This window comes from Phallusia mammillata, chromosome 1 (assembly GCF_965637545.1).
Source record: "Phallusia mammillata chromosome 1, kaPhaMamm4.hap1.1, whole genome shotgun sequence".
Lineage (NCBI taxonomy): Eukaryota > Metazoa > Chordata > Ascidiacea > Phlebobranchia > Ascidiidae > Phallusia > Phallusia mammillata.
Window position 1 is genome coordinate 8,538,256 of NC_137252.1, and position 16,216 is coordinate 8,554,471.

General features: G+C 37.4%; 1 protein-coding gene across 1 annotated transcript in view; it reads left to right on the forward strand.

The window, feature by feature from the left end:
- Nucleotides 1–16,216, forward strand: part of LOC145224857 (uncharacterized) — an 81,724-nt gene that overhangs the window by 6,803 nt on the left and 58,705 nt on the right. Inside the window, exons 11-32 of the mRNA XM_080091494.1 lie at nucleotides 30–176; nucleotides 723–891; nucleotides 1,012–1,118; nucleotides 1,809–1,980; nucleotides 2,281–2,409; nucleotides 2,898–3,027; nucleotides 3,450–3,590; nucleotides 4,105–4,366; nucleotides 5,165–5,371; nucleotides 5,932–6,137; nucleotides 6,462–6,600; nucleotides 7,066–7,236; nucleotides 7,694–7,843; nucleotides 9,367–9,607; nucleotides 10,086–10,316; nucleotides 10,880–11,009; nucleotides 11,376–11,568; nucleotides 12,404–12,586; nucleotides 13,284–13,481; nucleotides 14,089–14,238; nucleotides 14,736–14,856; nucleotides 15,492–15,646. Coding sequence (XP_079947620.1) covers nucleotides 30–176; nucleotides 723–891; nucleotides 1,012–1,118; nucleotides 1,809–1,980; nucleotides 2,281–2,409; nucleotides 2,898–3,027; nucleotides 3,450–3,590; nucleotides 4,105–4,366; nucleotides 5,165–5,371; nucleotides 5,932–6,137; nucleotides 6,462–6,600; nucleotides 7,066–7,236; nucleotides 7,694–7,843; nucleotides 9,367–9,607; nucleotides 10,086–10,316; nucleotides 10,880–11,009; nucleotides 11,376–11,568; nucleotides 12,404–12,586; nucleotides 13,284–13,481; nucleotides 14,089–14,238; nucleotides 14,736–14,856; nucleotides 15,492–15,646 — 3,732 coding nt within the window. The remainder of the gene's footprint in view (nucleotides 1–29; nucleotides 177–722; nucleotides 892–1,011; nucleotides 1,119–1,808; nucleotides 1,981–2,280; nucleotides 2,410–2,897; nucleotides 3,028–3,449; nucleotides 3,591–4,104; nucleotides 4,367–5,164; nucleotides 5,372–5,931; nucleotides 6,138–6,461; nucleotides 6,601–7,065; nucleotides 7,237–7,693; nucleotides 7,844–9,366; nucleotides 9,608–10,085; nucleotides 10,317–10,879; nucleotides 11,010–11,375; nucleotides 11,569–12,403; nucleotides 12,587–13,283; nucleotides 13,482–14,088; nucleotides 14,239–14,735; nucleotides 14,857–15,491; nucleotides 15,647–16,216) is intronic.

A 16,216-nucleotide genomic window follows, 5' to 3' on the forward strand; every position in this document is an offset into this window, starting at 1 on the left:
TTTTCTAAGTTTTCTGTTATTTGTTCCAGGATCCACTTGTTCTATATTTGGAGTTATTGGTGGAGCAAACTGCAGCATGGGATATTATGAAGACTCTCCGTCTGTTTGTAAAATATGTCCTGCAGGATCATACTGTGCTGATCCAACTGCACCTGGACCTGTTGAATGTAGCCCAGGTAACCCACATTTGCTCTGGTCTACAAATTTTCCTTTTTATCATAGTTTTATCGTTTTTAACCTTGTTAAAACATGATTTTTTTTTCATTTTGATTGAAATGGTTTAACTTTAAGCCAAGCAAAGATTGTCTTGAATTTCTGTATGTGCTTAAAGAAACATTTTGGTGATTATGATTATGTCATTTTATTCATACTCTAAGAATGTTGTTTGATAATTTACTTCTTAACACAGGCAGAAGGATATGAAAAAAGGAAAAATTTTGACCTGACTAAAAAAACTAGAGCCCAACACCAAATTAATAATAAAAATAAAAGAGTAAAAAAACATAGCAATAAACACATACCAACCATCTTGAAAAGCTACATAACTAGCATGGAACAGGGAATGCTTTTGATGTCATAATGCACTTAGCATACTCGGCCAAACACTTAGCATTATGGTGTGATGCTCAGTGCGCAACCAAACAGAAATTTTGCTGTTTAGCCCAATCCTAATGACAACGAGATATACTGAATGTAATTTAACACAATTCATATTTTTTCAGGCCAATTCAGTGCCCAAGGACAAACATATTGTACCGACTGTCCACCTGGCAGTGAATGTGGCACCAAAACTGACACAGGTGTGGTGGGATGCACACTTGGTACATTTTCAACAGGCAAAGCAGAAGAATGTTCTCCTTGTCCCGCTGGTTCTGCTTGCCCTTATACCACGTATGTTGGTATATTAGAAAATTAAAATATATTCTAAATCTTTTCTAAAAAAGTCAATGCTCTCGTGCCAACATCACCTTACTAACTTCTTCCAATAAATTGTATTTAAATAAATTACAGTCAAGAGGTCAAGATACCATGTCAACCTGGTTCATATGCTGTTGAGTCTAGTCCTACATGTACACCATGTCCAGCAGGTGAACAGTGTCCAGATACTGGGACAGCAGGTATGAAAAAGTTTTTAATACAATTACTGAAGTTTAAATTATGACTTTAGGTATGACCAAGTACCTGGATAGTTTGCATTAAAATATAACCTAATTTTCTTGAAGGCCAAGCTGTAAAATTTTCAAAGGAAAAACTAAATGTGGCTAATTGAAGAACGTGATAATTTTGCGACACAGAAATTGATTTTAGATAACATATAATTTTTTGTTGTTAAACAACCTTTAATGCAAGATAGGTAATCAGGTTTAAGTAATTATCCTATTCTTGTCAAGTTGCAGTTTCGATTAAATTTTTAAATTTATATTAGGCAATTAGGTACCTTAGCTTCTAGAGCCCAATTGACTGGTGTGCCAGCCTTTGTAACTTACTTGAGTTTTACTTGTGTACTGATCTTACTTTCTGGTGAGCTCCTAACACCAAGCGCTTTATAACATGGTACCGCTGCAGCATGTTTAGACATTGTCTGCCAATTGTGCCCTCCACTGATTTGTGATTTTGTAATTGTTTAACTTTGTCCCTATGTGTGTTTTTACAAGGTATAACAAAGTTTGCTTAACTTCAGGAGTATATCTTCAATACGGTAGTGTTAAATTTATAAAGTTTTAACAAGTTTAAGCTAAATTTGGTTGCCACTGGCCTAAAAACGCAGAAAAGTGGATGTCTTAAAATTAACACATTGTGTTGTTTAGGAACTGGTTGTGGTGACGGTGAATACAGTCTTGGCATGGCAACAGCATGCATACCTTGTCCTGCTGGTTACGCATGTCCATCCAAAGATACAACGGCGGATAAAATTAAGTGTCCATTAGGGATGTACTCACCAGGAGGTCAAACTACATGCACACCATGTCCAGCTGGAAGGTGCATTTTCAACAATTTTACTTTTTTTGTTTAATTGAATCAATTTATAGATAGAAATGACACAACCTGCAGCCATATACAACCTGCATTTTAAAGTGTTTAAAAAGGCAACAAGTTGTGTATTTAATTTTTAGTTTATGTTTTAATTGTTTTAAAAACTTGCTTTTAAGTTATTTTCTCCAAAACTGCCAGAAAGATTTGGTTCTACAAAACTATTGTACTTTGTATCCAATTCTCTTAGACAAAACTGTGTACTGCTTTGTGTGTAGTTAATATTTTAAAATCTTTTTTGCATTTCAGTTATTGTCCATTTACAACTGCTGTCACAACTATTGCATGTTCTGTTGGATTTGTATCAGCTGGCAATCGGTCATCATGCATAAGATGTAAAGCTGGATTTTACTGTGCAAGTGCAAGTGATGAAACACAGTATGTGTTGGTGTATATGTTATGTAAAAAAATATTAAGGTGTCATTTTAATTTTAATTGTAAGTAATATAGGTTATTGTTATGGAATATATTAAAACACTGGCATGACGCTAATGTAATTTATGGAAGTTTATGGGGAGAAAATGCTGTAATGGCTTTTCACCACCTTTTCATTGCGTAACAGGGAAAGTGGCATTAAATCTCATTGTAAATAGGCAACTAAATACTTATCCCACTGACCTATGTTAAATGACTTTAGACATTCTGACAACTTAAAATTCATGTGAGTATTAAAAAGGTCACAAAAGATCAATAGATGGTTACACACCGTAATTTGTGGATTCGAAAAATTTGTGAATATTTGTATGTGTAAAAAATACGTAATTCCCTACGTCTACATTTATTTGCCTAATGTTACATAAATATTGGATACACAAACACTGATTTTTGTTTCATCAAATTATTGTTTAAAACTAAAAATATTCTAGAACGCCATGCCTAAATGGAACATACTCTCTGGGTGCACAAACAGCATGCACAGAATGTCCTGTTGGATCTTACTGCCCTTTCACCAACTCTGGGCCCCTAAATTGTCCAAGAGGATGGTACTCTGAAGTTGTAAGTGGTTTTATCAACATGTATGCTTCACAATTTAACTGTGTTTCTGTTGCTGTAAATTTGCTTATGGATATAGTTTTTATATTTTGTTTTAGAAGAAATACTGTATTTGTTTATTATGTAAATATGTGTATTTTGATAATTATAAGGGGGTTTGGTTTAAAATACATTGTAATTTTTTTGGTTAGTTTTTTTCTTGACCCTTGACTGGTTTTACCTAAAATGCGCCAACCTCACTTTCTTTAAGAGCCCCAATCAAACAGTTGGTAAGACAGTGTAGCTGCAACACACTCAGCCATGGTCCACCAATTGTGTCCAAGACTGTTTTGCACCCCTTAACGCTTTAACATTGCACAGCTATTTCTGGCTTGGTGATTTTTTTAGTGCTATTGTGTTCTCATATTTTTCCTTTGCTATTTTAGGGCTCTGTTGAATGCACTCTGTGCCCTGCTGGTGAATACTGTTCAAGTCCAGATGTACCACCAGCTCCATGTGAATTAGGAACATGGTCACCAAATGGTTCCACATCTTGTAAACCCTGTTCACCTGGCTACATCTGCCCAGTAAGTTGACAAGATGTGTGCAACTTGCTTCCACAATTAATGCTGTTTGAAAGCACACAATACTGTCAACTTGGATTTCAATGTACTCTTTTGGGCAGGGGTTGGACATCTTTAACAATGGAAAAGTCTATAAAACCACATAGTTTAAATTTTTTTACTAAAAACATAAAAATGTACAAATTAAAACGCAAGAGTTGTTTATTACTGATTGTGTTAAGAAATGCAAACCAAGATTTGTCTTAGAGCCAGATGCAGTCATTAAAAGAGCAACAGTTTGCTTGTATGTCTTATTCTTGACCTCTGAGTATCATAAAGTTCTTTTTTTGAAAAAAATGTTTTTTTCTGCCTCCAAATCTTTTGTGTTGTTTTTTTCTGCCTCCAAATCTTTCTGTTGTTTTTCTGCCTCCAATCTTTCTGTTGTTAATGTATTACATAGTGTTTATATGTTAAAAGAAACAATTGGGACACACATTAAGAACAGCTGTTAAAGCACAATATCAAATCTTGTTTTTAGTCAAGCTCAACAACACCCAAACCACCTGATGCCATTTGTGACAAAGGAAAATACTGTGATGGAGCAAAAGCCACAGATTGCCCTGCTGGGACTTACAACAACAAGAATGGATCTGAAAGTTTAGCTGATTGTTTGCCCTGCCCTGCTGGCTACTGTTGTGAATTAGATGCAACTGTGGATCCAATCGGAGAAAATTTAATCTGCCAGCCAGGGCACTACTGTCCACTAGGAACAGGCGACTGTGCACTAATACAATGTCCAGGTATGTGTTTCACTTGTTGAACATTTTTTTGTGTAGGGGTAGGCTATAACCTTGGCACTACACAAAGTATATTATGTTGAAACATGTGGCTTGGCCAAAACCTAGTACTATTTAAGGTAAATCAAGCACACAAGCATAGGTAACACCACGTCCGTAGGACTTTTATAGGTTACACATAAAAGTAAAAATAACTAGTGATGCACCGAAGTTTCGTTTGGCCGAAACATTTCGGCCAAATACGCTGTTTTTCGATGTTTTTTTGATGAACTTTTTGATTATATAGAATTAATGCCCAAACTATCATTTTCACCAATACAAAACGTCATAAATTTACTAATTGTGGTATCTATAAAATACGAGCCACGCTGTCTGCAAAATATTGCAAGTTTAGTAAAGCTTCCAGATGGTGTAGGCCTAAGTGATTTTGATTTGTCATAATTCACTTCACTCGCATCAACGACACAAGGTTCAGTTGAAAACATCTATAAGAACAGGATTTTAGGTTCGGCCTGATTCGGCCGAAATTATTCGGCCTCGTGGCCGAATATTCAGTTTCGGCCCGAACCTTTTTAGACGGGTTCAGTGCATCACTAAAAATAACCACTATCTTTTTAAGAAGGTAAATATAAAATTTTAAAACTGACTTATTCCAAAAAGTTATTTTGGGACAAAAACACTATGTTTGTGCCATAATCATTTACAACATGTACTGTACAGTAGAATAATGTAACCAATTTGTAAGATAGGAAAATGAAAACTGAACTTTTCAACTGCCTAACAACATGAAATTATTTTCAGCTGGATTCTTTAACCCCAATGAGGGTGAATCACAACTGACAGCATGCACCAACAACCTGTGCCCAGCTGGTTATTTTTGCCCTGAAGGAACTAGTGATGGAACTGCTAATGAATGTAGGGCAGGTTTCTACTGTTTAGAAGGCCAAGTGTCTGAATTTCAAAATCCATGTCCTCCAGGAACATATGGAGCCTCACCTGGTCTGAAAAGTAAGATTGCTGTTGCAGTGTTTTGTAGGCAAAGTCTTAAATCTTACTGTCTGTGGGTAAAGTAGGTAGCTTACATGCATTTTAGATTTTAGGTTGGTGCAAATTAGGGATGGGCCAAAACAGCAAATGTGTTTTAGTCGTGCACCGAGCATCGCATGTTAATTGGTGCTCAGCCTAGAACACTGGGTGCATTGTGACATCACAAACATTCCCTATTCCACACTTGGTTTGTAGCTTTTTTGTATTAAGCTGTACAGGCCCCGAAATTACGTGTTTTTTGCAGCATCTAACACATCTAAGTTTTTTCAGCATTGGATACCCTTTCGAACAGTAGTTTCAAATGTTAGCAGAGGATGAATATGCAAATTTAATGCTTGGGTCAGTTAGTACAACTGCCTGAACAAGCACGGAGCACCAAGCATAAAAAAACAAAGTGCTCAGGTTTTGGCTCAGCTCGGCCTATCCCTAGTGCAAACGAAGCTATAACTTGAACTTTTTATGCAAACTTCAAATCTTAATACCAATAAATATTATTTGGTCTAATGCTTTTTTGTTGACAGACTCGTCTGAGTGCACAACTTGCCCAAAGGGTGCTTACTGCCCATGGGGTTCCTTTAGTGAACCAACTGTTGCACCAATAGATTGTCCACAAGGAACGTACAACAACAAAACTAGATCTGTTGACAAACTTAGTTGTATAATATGTGACCCTGGTAAGGCCTGTCCAGCCCAGGGTCTGGATTTACCATCAGAAGACTGTGCAGCGGTAATTGCTAACCTTTTTAGGCATTTGTGTTTTGTCATGGTGACCCAAACATAAAAGTGATAGCTACCACAAAATGAACTTAAATATTGCTTCTTGGCTTTGCTTTAACTGCAGTATCTGCAAATATTTCCATTGGTTAGAATAGACCAGTGCTTATTTGATGGCGTGCTGTCTGAGTTTTAAGATTTCCCCAAACATTTGCTTTATTTTTTAAAACTTGTTTCTTTTTATAAAAGCAAAGAGCCAATACATAATAAGTAAACAGACAGTGTCCACTGTTTCAATATACAAGGACCCTTTGGTCTAATGTGTCTTTGTTTTCAGGGACATTATTGTCCAGCTGGCACAGTTCAGGCCGACCAATACAACTGCCTGCCAGGTTCCTTCACCAACCGAACTGATCTGTATTCACCAGAACAATGTGATCCCTGTCCACCAGGTTTTTACTGTGGATATGGAACAAGTGAGTCCATCAACGAATGTTTATTTTCTGCCCTTTGTCTGTACTTTACTTCATTATTCTTTTTAAATACACAAAAGCCGGTTGCAAACATCCAAGTAGGGACGCAAATTCTTTAAACACAAATTTGTTTTTCATAGCTGGATTGTACAATGGCCAGTTAATAATTAGTAGAGCTATGGCATCAAAACTATAAAGCATCTAATGCAGTGGTTTTTAATCATATATGGATAGAGTACTTAATGACAACTTTTTTTATTTCTGCAAACCACTTAATCCTGTTTGGTTGGGAAGATGGTATGCATACCGCAGTTTGATAACCACTGGTATAAGAGGGGGAATAAAATTCAAAATGATTGAAGCAACATGCAACTTATTATTAAATATTTTAGTTACTAAATTAATTGTTTTTTTATTATTGTTTATAAAATGGGAATTTTTTTTTTCGAAAACAACTTTTTTTCGTAGCTGGATTTGGTTTAGCTGACGAGCCTAAGTCTTGTCCACGTGGCCACTATTGTTTGATTTCAACTCCCTATGATACAAGATATCCCTGTCCACCCGGTACTTACTCACCAAACGAACAGAATTCAGAAGAAGCAAACTGCACCATTTGTGACCCTGGTTCTTACTGTATTGGTAAGTTATAGTCAATATTTATCAGTTAAATTTTACATTGGGTTGGAGTTCAACATTTTAGCATTGCAAAAGTCCAAGTTTTTAGCTAAGTACTTTTAGGTAATTTTTACAATGCCGGGGCTTAGACTGAATCTAGAAGTGCAATGGGGAGGTTATGTGAATTTAATTTGCGAACAAATTGTGAAACTATAAAAATAAACACAAACAGAACAATGTTTAAATTGTGCTCTAATTGTGATTCACTTTGTCGTGTTCTATATTTTGCTTTGTTCTACATGGTGCTATCCTAACTGCTCTACTCTTCAGCTGAAATTGTGTTGACTCGTCTGTGTAACAGCAAAGTATAATAAAACAGAATGTTGCCACTATTGTTGATAAATCTAAGATGAATGTATATATTTTGCACCATTACAAATTAACACCAAAATTCAAACTACAAGCAAATACAACTTTGTAGGTGGACAAGACGCTGTGACTGAATTATGCCCACCTGGCTATTACTGCCTAGAAGGGACATCTACAAAAGAACAATATCCTTGTCAGAATGGAACATACAATCCTTTTTATGGCAAAAACAGTTCTGCTGACTGCCTTGTGTGCACTAAAGGTAAGTCAGGTCTTCCATAAACAATTTGTAAGCAAAACGAATGAAACAAAACTGGTCAACATAAGTTATGTACTCGTTTTGAAGAAATGTGGACTTCATGTGACAATTGAACATACAGTTTTTACAGTTTTGTGGTTGTTAAACAGTTATGACCACAATGCTTGACAAAATGCAGATTTTTTTGACATGCAATTACGGACTTGTAAAGTCAAGTTTGTTCATTTGCATTGACACTTCTTTTGACATATCCATTGTAACAGTTGTATATAGCACAGCAATGACACCAAAAAGGATGAGTTATTGAGATAAGTGTTCTCTGTACCTACCTTATATAAGAGTACTTATCGATAAGTATCAACTTCACTCAACTCAACACCTAATACTTAATATGCTTACAAAACACAAGCTTGCATGCATCGAGCTGTGCATAATTTTACATACTTTTTGGACTTTAAATTCAAATATATTTGCCACAAATAATATGCTGTTATGACAGTCAGTCATAAAAGAAAAAACAGCCTTACCTTAACCCTGAAGAAGAGAATCCAACTTTTTTCAATCTGTGCGTAGACAGTATTGAACAATTTTGCTAACTTTGTGTACATGAACTCATGAATTTCGAAATGCGTATTTTTTCCAAAACAGCGAAACCTGTACTGACTGCCAACTTTACGCTTACTGAAAATATAAGTGTTGCTTGTCCACGCGTCTGAAGCGCGCAATCAGCCGACGTAGTTCGTGCTACAGAAAAACTAATTAAAGGCGCGAGAACAATTGGCAAAGCATTGCAGGTCCCACAGGCTACCTTGCAAAGCTTAAGGCGCCAACTGGTTTCACCAACAGTCATGTTGCATATAAAGCGTTGCCACGTTTCACGAACAAATTCAGTTTGAAATGAAATTAATCTTACAGAAGCAGTTTTTCTGGGATTACTGTTCTCTACGTCAATATAATCCAAAACTCAGCGTATAAACCTAGGCCAAACAGAATCAACCATTGTACACAGTGTTCTAACAGAATATATATTTCACCAAATGTTTATGGCATCCTCAGTTCCTGTAAGCGTTTACAACATTGTTTTATTCACTGGGTTTCGGATCACGTTTTACAAATAATATTTCCACGTTAGTACTAACATGCACTGACTTCCATCAAAATTACTTGAATGTTGCGTCCAGTTTCAGACATATCGGGGCCGCGAGATGTGTTTTCTGATTTGGAAACTTTTGGATAATAGTTGATTGCGAAGGGCTTGAAATAACTTTTTTTTGTAAGCACACTTATCGCTCTATGACTTAGCATAAAATTTTCGTTTTTTCCTGTTTATGTCAACTTGTATGGCGAAATGTAGAAGACAAAACTGCATTGGTTAAATTCCTTGTCGTGGGTTCGAATCCCACCGCAGGCTAGATTTTTTTAGCCTACGCCTTCCCACATGGTGACCGGCTGATTCGCTATGGCGCTTTCAATGAGCCTGTCGTACTGTGATTTGAATCCTTAAACATATATTTTTTATTCTTTAGGTCACTTTTGTGAGAAGGCCACTGTCCATCCTGTAGAATGTCCAGCCGGATCCTACATGCCTTATGGAGCAGACAATATAAATGATACTTCCCCAACTGGCACAGCAGCTAAGAGCGAGAGCGACTGTCTTCCGTGTCCAGCAGGGAGCCAGTGTATGAACGGCCAAGTAGACCCTGTCGGGTGTGGTCTAGGATTGTACACAATGCAAAGCAGTCCAGAGTGTGCCGATTGTCTACCTGGGTAAGCAAAAATGTGCTCAATTAGTTAAACTATTTTCTTAGTCGCCCCCTAATATCTTCTTGAATTCTAAACGCTCCATGAGGGTCTAGGCCAGAGGTACTAAACCTTTATGTTATCGTTAAGCATGCGAACAACCAAATGAAATTAATTAACCCTTAAATAAAAAACTAAAATTACCAATTAGGACTATACGGAAGGAAAACGTCTCAAAACTAAAAATAAGGCAATGTAATTTTTCCCCAAAATAGTCAAACTACCCCTTTGGCTGTAATTACTCATAGGTTGAGAACCACTAATCTAGGCTTCTATACACTGAAACGAGTATATCAACTTTAAGTTTTTAATGGTTGACATAACAGACAAGCTATTTAATTTGTTAAAAAATTCAAAAAACATACAATTTTTCATATAATCTTAAAAAAATACGTTGCTGTTATACCATTTTGAGGTCTCAAAGTGTCAAATACGTTTTGTTCAGGTATTACTGCGATGAGGTGACCACTTCATATCAAAACATGATTGAGAATAAGACTTGCGACCCTGGACAGTATTGTATGGGTGGTCTGTCATCCAAAAGTGATAGCACAGATTGTAACACGGGCCATTATTGCCCGGAAGCAACCCCAGTGGAAATGCGTTGTCCTACCGGGACAATTAACGAATTCAGAGGAAAATCCTCTATACAAGATTGCTTGCCGTGTCCAGCTGGGTAAGTTGCTTGGCAAAGTTATAAGTTTACGCCAAGCGGTTGATAAAACGTCCGATTGAAAGTAGATATCTCTAGTGATGCATTAAGCCCGCCTCAAAATGTTTTGCGGAAGCTAAATATTGAGGCCCAGTCTGGCCAAAACCCCAAGGGCACGTTCTGTTGGTCTTTTGGAACGATTCGTTTAATGCTAACGCGTGAATAACTTGTTTACGATAATCCAGGACATGTTTTATATTTTATCAGCTTTTCGCATTTAGGAGGTGCAATGAATATTTGTTATACAGTAAACTTCGGTTAATCCGGACCCGTTTGGACCAAAAGATCCGGATTAACCGATGTCGAATAGTTCAAGCTTTACCACATCACAAATCATTTGTACCTCAAGTTTTGTCTGAATTTGACGAAGCCCTCGATTAACTGAGTCCTGTGTAACCGAGTTTACTGCATATTTTAACAGGAATAGTTTTTTAATGACTTTTGGCATTGATGTTTCAAACTGTTTTATGCCTCAATTCCTGCTACTCTTAAGTACAGCGCTAATTCTTGTGTTTATAAATGCGCAGATCTTTCTGTTTGGAAGCTTCGAACATTGTCAGCGGACCTTGCCTGGCAGGTTATTATTGTCCGACCGACATTCCCAACCCATACACTCCAAGCAATCTAAGCTTGATCGGTTCATACGGACCTGAACAGGTAAGTGAACCTTGAACTCACTGCCAAATCGGCGTTTCTTTACTACCTTTCAAATATGTTTTACCTATTATTTAAACGTAACCTAGTAACCGTAGAGTGTTGCTGCTGTTCTTAGTATTTTTTGCAAAATGTGAACCCTGGTTTCAAGGATGGATAAACAAACTCAGATTCATGCTAAGAGCTAGAAGTAGGTTAGCGGTGGGATTCGAACCCACAGTTAGACCAGGGCTTGAAAATTGCCAAGTCAAAAATGTAGGCGCGGCGTATTTAAATAATGATCTATGTTATAGCGGTATGATTTAATGGTTGTGTGTTTCTACTGATATATGTGCTTTTTACCATCAAACCACATTTATACATCGATAGATTCCCTGCCCTGAAGGGACATACCGCGAGACTGATGGAGCCCGTAACGTGACTGACTGTGCCATCTGTCCTGCTGGTTTTTACTGCCCACTCGGTTCAACTAATACCCAACCCTGCCCACTCGGCCACTACTGCTACGAAAATCTTGGTGTCCCGATTCCATGCCCCAAGGGAACGTTCGGAGATAGTTCAGGTAAACTTTTTTGGTGATTTTGTATTGGTATATTTGTAGAAATGCATGTATATGCACTATAACTTCAATTGACACAAAAAAATGTACGGGACACGTTTCAACTTGAACGATTTGGTGTGTTAACAAAGTTGCATTCGATTTAAGGAAAGTAGTACAGTAGGTAAGAACCTGTGATGTATACAAATATGTAAAATGTTAGAAGTAGAAAAACGTTACAAATATTAGGCAAAAAAATTCTTCGTACTCTTTAACATACAGTAAATCTCGGTTAATCCGGACCCGTTTGGACCAAAAATATGTCTTATTAGGCGAAGATCTAGGTTAAAATATGTCTGGATTAGGCGAAGATCCGAATTAACCGATGTCGATTAGTTCGAGTCATACCATTGCAAATTATTTGTACCTCGAGTTTTGTCCGAATTAGGCGAAGATTCCGCTCAACCGCATCCGGTTTAACTGTGGTTTACTGGACTTATGTACTGAGTTTGAATGTTTTCGTAGTGAAGTTTGCAATCTCCTACTTTATTCTCATGATGGGGCAATTTGCTCATATTAATCGTATGGGTTGTCGTTTGTGACCCTTGTTTATAAAATCCTATGTAAACAAATTCCTTAGCACAGGAGTGCTTTGGGGACTGGCTTAACTGACATATCGTCTCTAATAGGCCTTGCGTACAGTGAGTTTACTTGTGGGTGTCGTTGTTACTTATCTATATAAACGCCTCAGGACTGATCCCAGTCATGATCTTACTCATAGTTGTTCACAAATCAACCGAATGCTTTGAACTTTTCATCCAATGCCGCATAAAAACATAAAAAAATCATACTATTGCAGAATTGAAAAACGTTACGGAGTGTACAGACTGCACCCCCGGTCAGTACTGTGCCTCTCTGGGTGCCATTTCACCCACTGGCCCTTGTGACGCCGGCTACTTGTGTTATGGAAAAGCAGAGATCTCGAACCCGATCAACGATACGACAGGAGACATTTGTCCAGTGGGCGGTTATTGCTACGAAGGTAGAGTTATGAGAACTTAAAGGAATTGAGTTTTGTGCCAAGTCTGCATGGAACTTCTGTTAAAACAGAAACTAAAATTATTGTTTCGAAAATGAAGGGTTATTTGATTCTTTATTTGTTCTGTAGCTTTGGTGTTGTTTAAAACGGGTGCTAATTGAGTTTACATCGTAATAATATTTCTGATTTTTGTTTCAACCGCCATTCTATGCAAACTTTCTAGTTATTATCGTTTTCTTGGTGCCATCATCGGTTAGGTACATTTTAGATTAGTATCAGTCAACATTGCTTTACACTTGCCTTTTATGCTTTTAACGCCAAAATATGGCCTTAATATAAGTATATATACGTTTAATCAGTGGTGGGATTCCTTTTTTTGTCAGCCGGTTCTATCACAAAAGTCATATTTTTTATCCGGTTCATTGACGGTAAATCCATTGACAGTAACCAGTAATGCTAACCGGTTGGCTGATCTCATAAAATTTTGTGAGACGGTTCTATAGAACCGGTGCGAACCAGCTGTGTCCCACCACTTATTTTAATGTTCCTAATGTTTCAAAGTGCAAACATTAAAACGTTTCGTAACCGAGCATTAAGGTTTAGAAAAGGGAAGCTCAGAAGTCAGAATCTACAGTGTTCGAATACTTGTTTAACTCTAAACCAATTTTTTTATGTTTAACTTATTAAACTTCACTTACAGGAGACTCTCGGGCGCGCCCTTGTCCACCTGGAACATACAGCAACACGTTTGGGCAAACCGACGATAGTGATTGTCGACCTTGCGATGCTGGATTTTATTGCAGCAACTCCGCCCAGCCAACGCCCACCGGCCCGTGTGAACCGGGATATTATTGTGTTGGCGGTTCGTCAAGCCCCTACAACCAGTCCTGTTCACCAGGTAGACACCAGAATTGCACTTTTTGGCTTACTTTTTAAAAAAATAGCATACATAAATTATGTCAAAGCAAAGTTGTGATTAGACCCGAAATTGGTGCCCGAACCCGACAGTAAACGCCCGAAACCAGACTCGAATTACTTTTAAAACAAGAAAAACGAATTATGCCCAAAAAATTATGTTTACCAAAGTGAAAATTTAACAATAAAGGCCGAGGGTTAAATTGAGCCCAAATTGACTTCGTATACCCACCACAGCCCCCCGTTTGACCCACAGCCCCCCGTTTGACTTACCTAACGCATTATGCTACAAATTAAAAAAATATATTGTCAAAAAAGAGTATTACTATGTTGTGTTTAAATTCGGATTTTTATCTTTTTCAATTGCCATAAATTATTCCCTAAAACAGTAATTCTTAACGTATGGGTCATACCCCACCAATGGGTTTCATGGGCATCAATAAGAAGCGCCACCTCGAAGTGTAAATACAATTTTCTAGTGAATGTAAGTTCAGAAAAAACATTTAATCGATCAACCTTTAGAGTCTTCATTCACCAAGCAACGGATTGGGTGATTCCAGCTTTAATTTTGAATTATTATAATTTTCCAGGTTACTATTGCAAGAGACAGTCGTCACAGGAGCGACCCTGCCCGATCGGAACTTATAACCCCAATGAAGCACAGAGCAATTGCACAGCATGTCCGCCTGGTACAACTTGCCCGTTTGAAGCCATGTCATCTACTCTACCCTGTCCTTCAGGTCAGTTACACAACGGATCAAATGCCCTGGTCTTGTAAAGAGTCCAAATTCTGATTATGTCAATAATAATGTGACTAGGCAACTAAGTGATGTGCTTCGATCTAGTTACTCTTAACCTTTTCTCAATGCAGTTACTTTGCTAACTTAGATAGTGCTGGTAAAATGAGGCGTTTAGATGAGAATAAACGTCGTTAAATTGTTATAACTCTTGTGACTTAAGTTCTAACCAATATATTAATGTATGTTAAGATGTAACTTGTATATATATTCACTACCTAAATGTTTAGTATGCCATATGAGTATCAGTTTTCCATGACAGTCGTAAAAAATGTGGCAAAAAAGGGTAAGCCGCCCTCGATTGTAAGCCACCAAATGGGTAATATAAAAACAACTTAATAATAAGCTGCGCCAAACAACGAGCCAACACCGTGTTCTGTTGACATCAGATGGTGCGTATTTTTTTATCACGTTTGTATTGATTGTTTTTTAATCGCCAGGGAGCTACTGTCCATCCCCGAATCCTAACGTCACCTTCGCATACGACGAGAATGCCACCCTTGCTATTGGAACATTTAAATTAGAGGGGGAACCCTGTCCAGCAGGGACCTACAATCCAACGTAAGTTTCATATCAGAAATTAAAACCAGTGTTATATTTGTCCACACAACTAAGCCTACTGAAATGTTAAGCTAAGTCTAAATAGTTTGAACAGTATTGATGAAGTTTTGTGCGCAATAATCATTCTAATTTGCGCAATTCAAAATTGTTTAATCGCAATTCTATGAATTAATTATAAGTTGCTTCGATATCATTGTGTTTAACGCTATACTGTAAAAGTATTCAATTTTTCTGCATATTTTTATTTTTTTCTCAATTTATTTGCATGCTATACCACAGAATAACGACATAGGCTAAATTTTTACATATTTTTCGTGTCTGCACACTTTTGCAGGCTTTTTCATAAAAAAACAGTACTATACTTCATCCATCTTATTTACTGATGGAAAATATCTTTCATGCAATTTGTTGTTAGTTTTTGCCCGGTGCAGCTTAACACGGCCAACGAGACCTTTTTTGCAAATAGAACTATTTCTCTCAAGTACAGCCGTTTTTGCCATTATTTAACTGTAATACCACGTTTATTATCAGTTGCGATGTCGTTTAGGAGGATTTTAAGTCAATTCTTAATTTCTTAATATTTCTTTGTTTAAAAATTCACACTGTCGAGTTTAAAGCATATTTTGGTATTTCAGTAATTCTTCCGGTGACATAAGTTATTGCCAATCCTGTCCTGTCGGCCAGTATTGTGGAACTCTAAGTTTGTCGGCACCCGAGGGCAATTGTTCAGCCGGGTACATCTGCTACGGAAGTTCATATGTCGCGAGACCATCTCAAGACAACAGCACAGGTATATCTAAAATGTTTGAACATTTATTTCAGTGCTACAGTTTTTTTTCGTTTTATCGTAAGTCCGAAAATTTTGTGTTTTGGCCTTTACAATACCCCATTAAAGTAATTCAAAAGAGTGGTCCACGTCTGGGATTTGCCTGGGTCAAGGGGTCATGGAGTGGTACTAAGACCAAGAGATCCATAGAAAGCTTTATTGCACACTTTGGTAGCTGTTCGCAACCCTAATGAATTTATGTAAGAGATCCATTGCTACCAAGAGGTTTGGAGCGAGTGGTCTAGACCAGGGGTCGGCAACCTTTTTTGCACTGCGGACCGTTTTTGAAACTGAAATTATATCGCGGACCAGCCTTAAAAAACTTCAAATATTTAGGAATAAAACGCATCAATTAGTTTACCATCCCCGGGGATTTCAAAGCATCTGGCCTGAAACGTATACGGCCCGGTAACAAACTTCTCGCGGACCGGCGGTTGCCGACCGCTGATTTAGACCCCCATGAAAAACCCAGTCATATTTGCAGCGCGGGTTTAAAAACAAAATTTGTAATACAAAACTTTTTTGCTTTTTTCA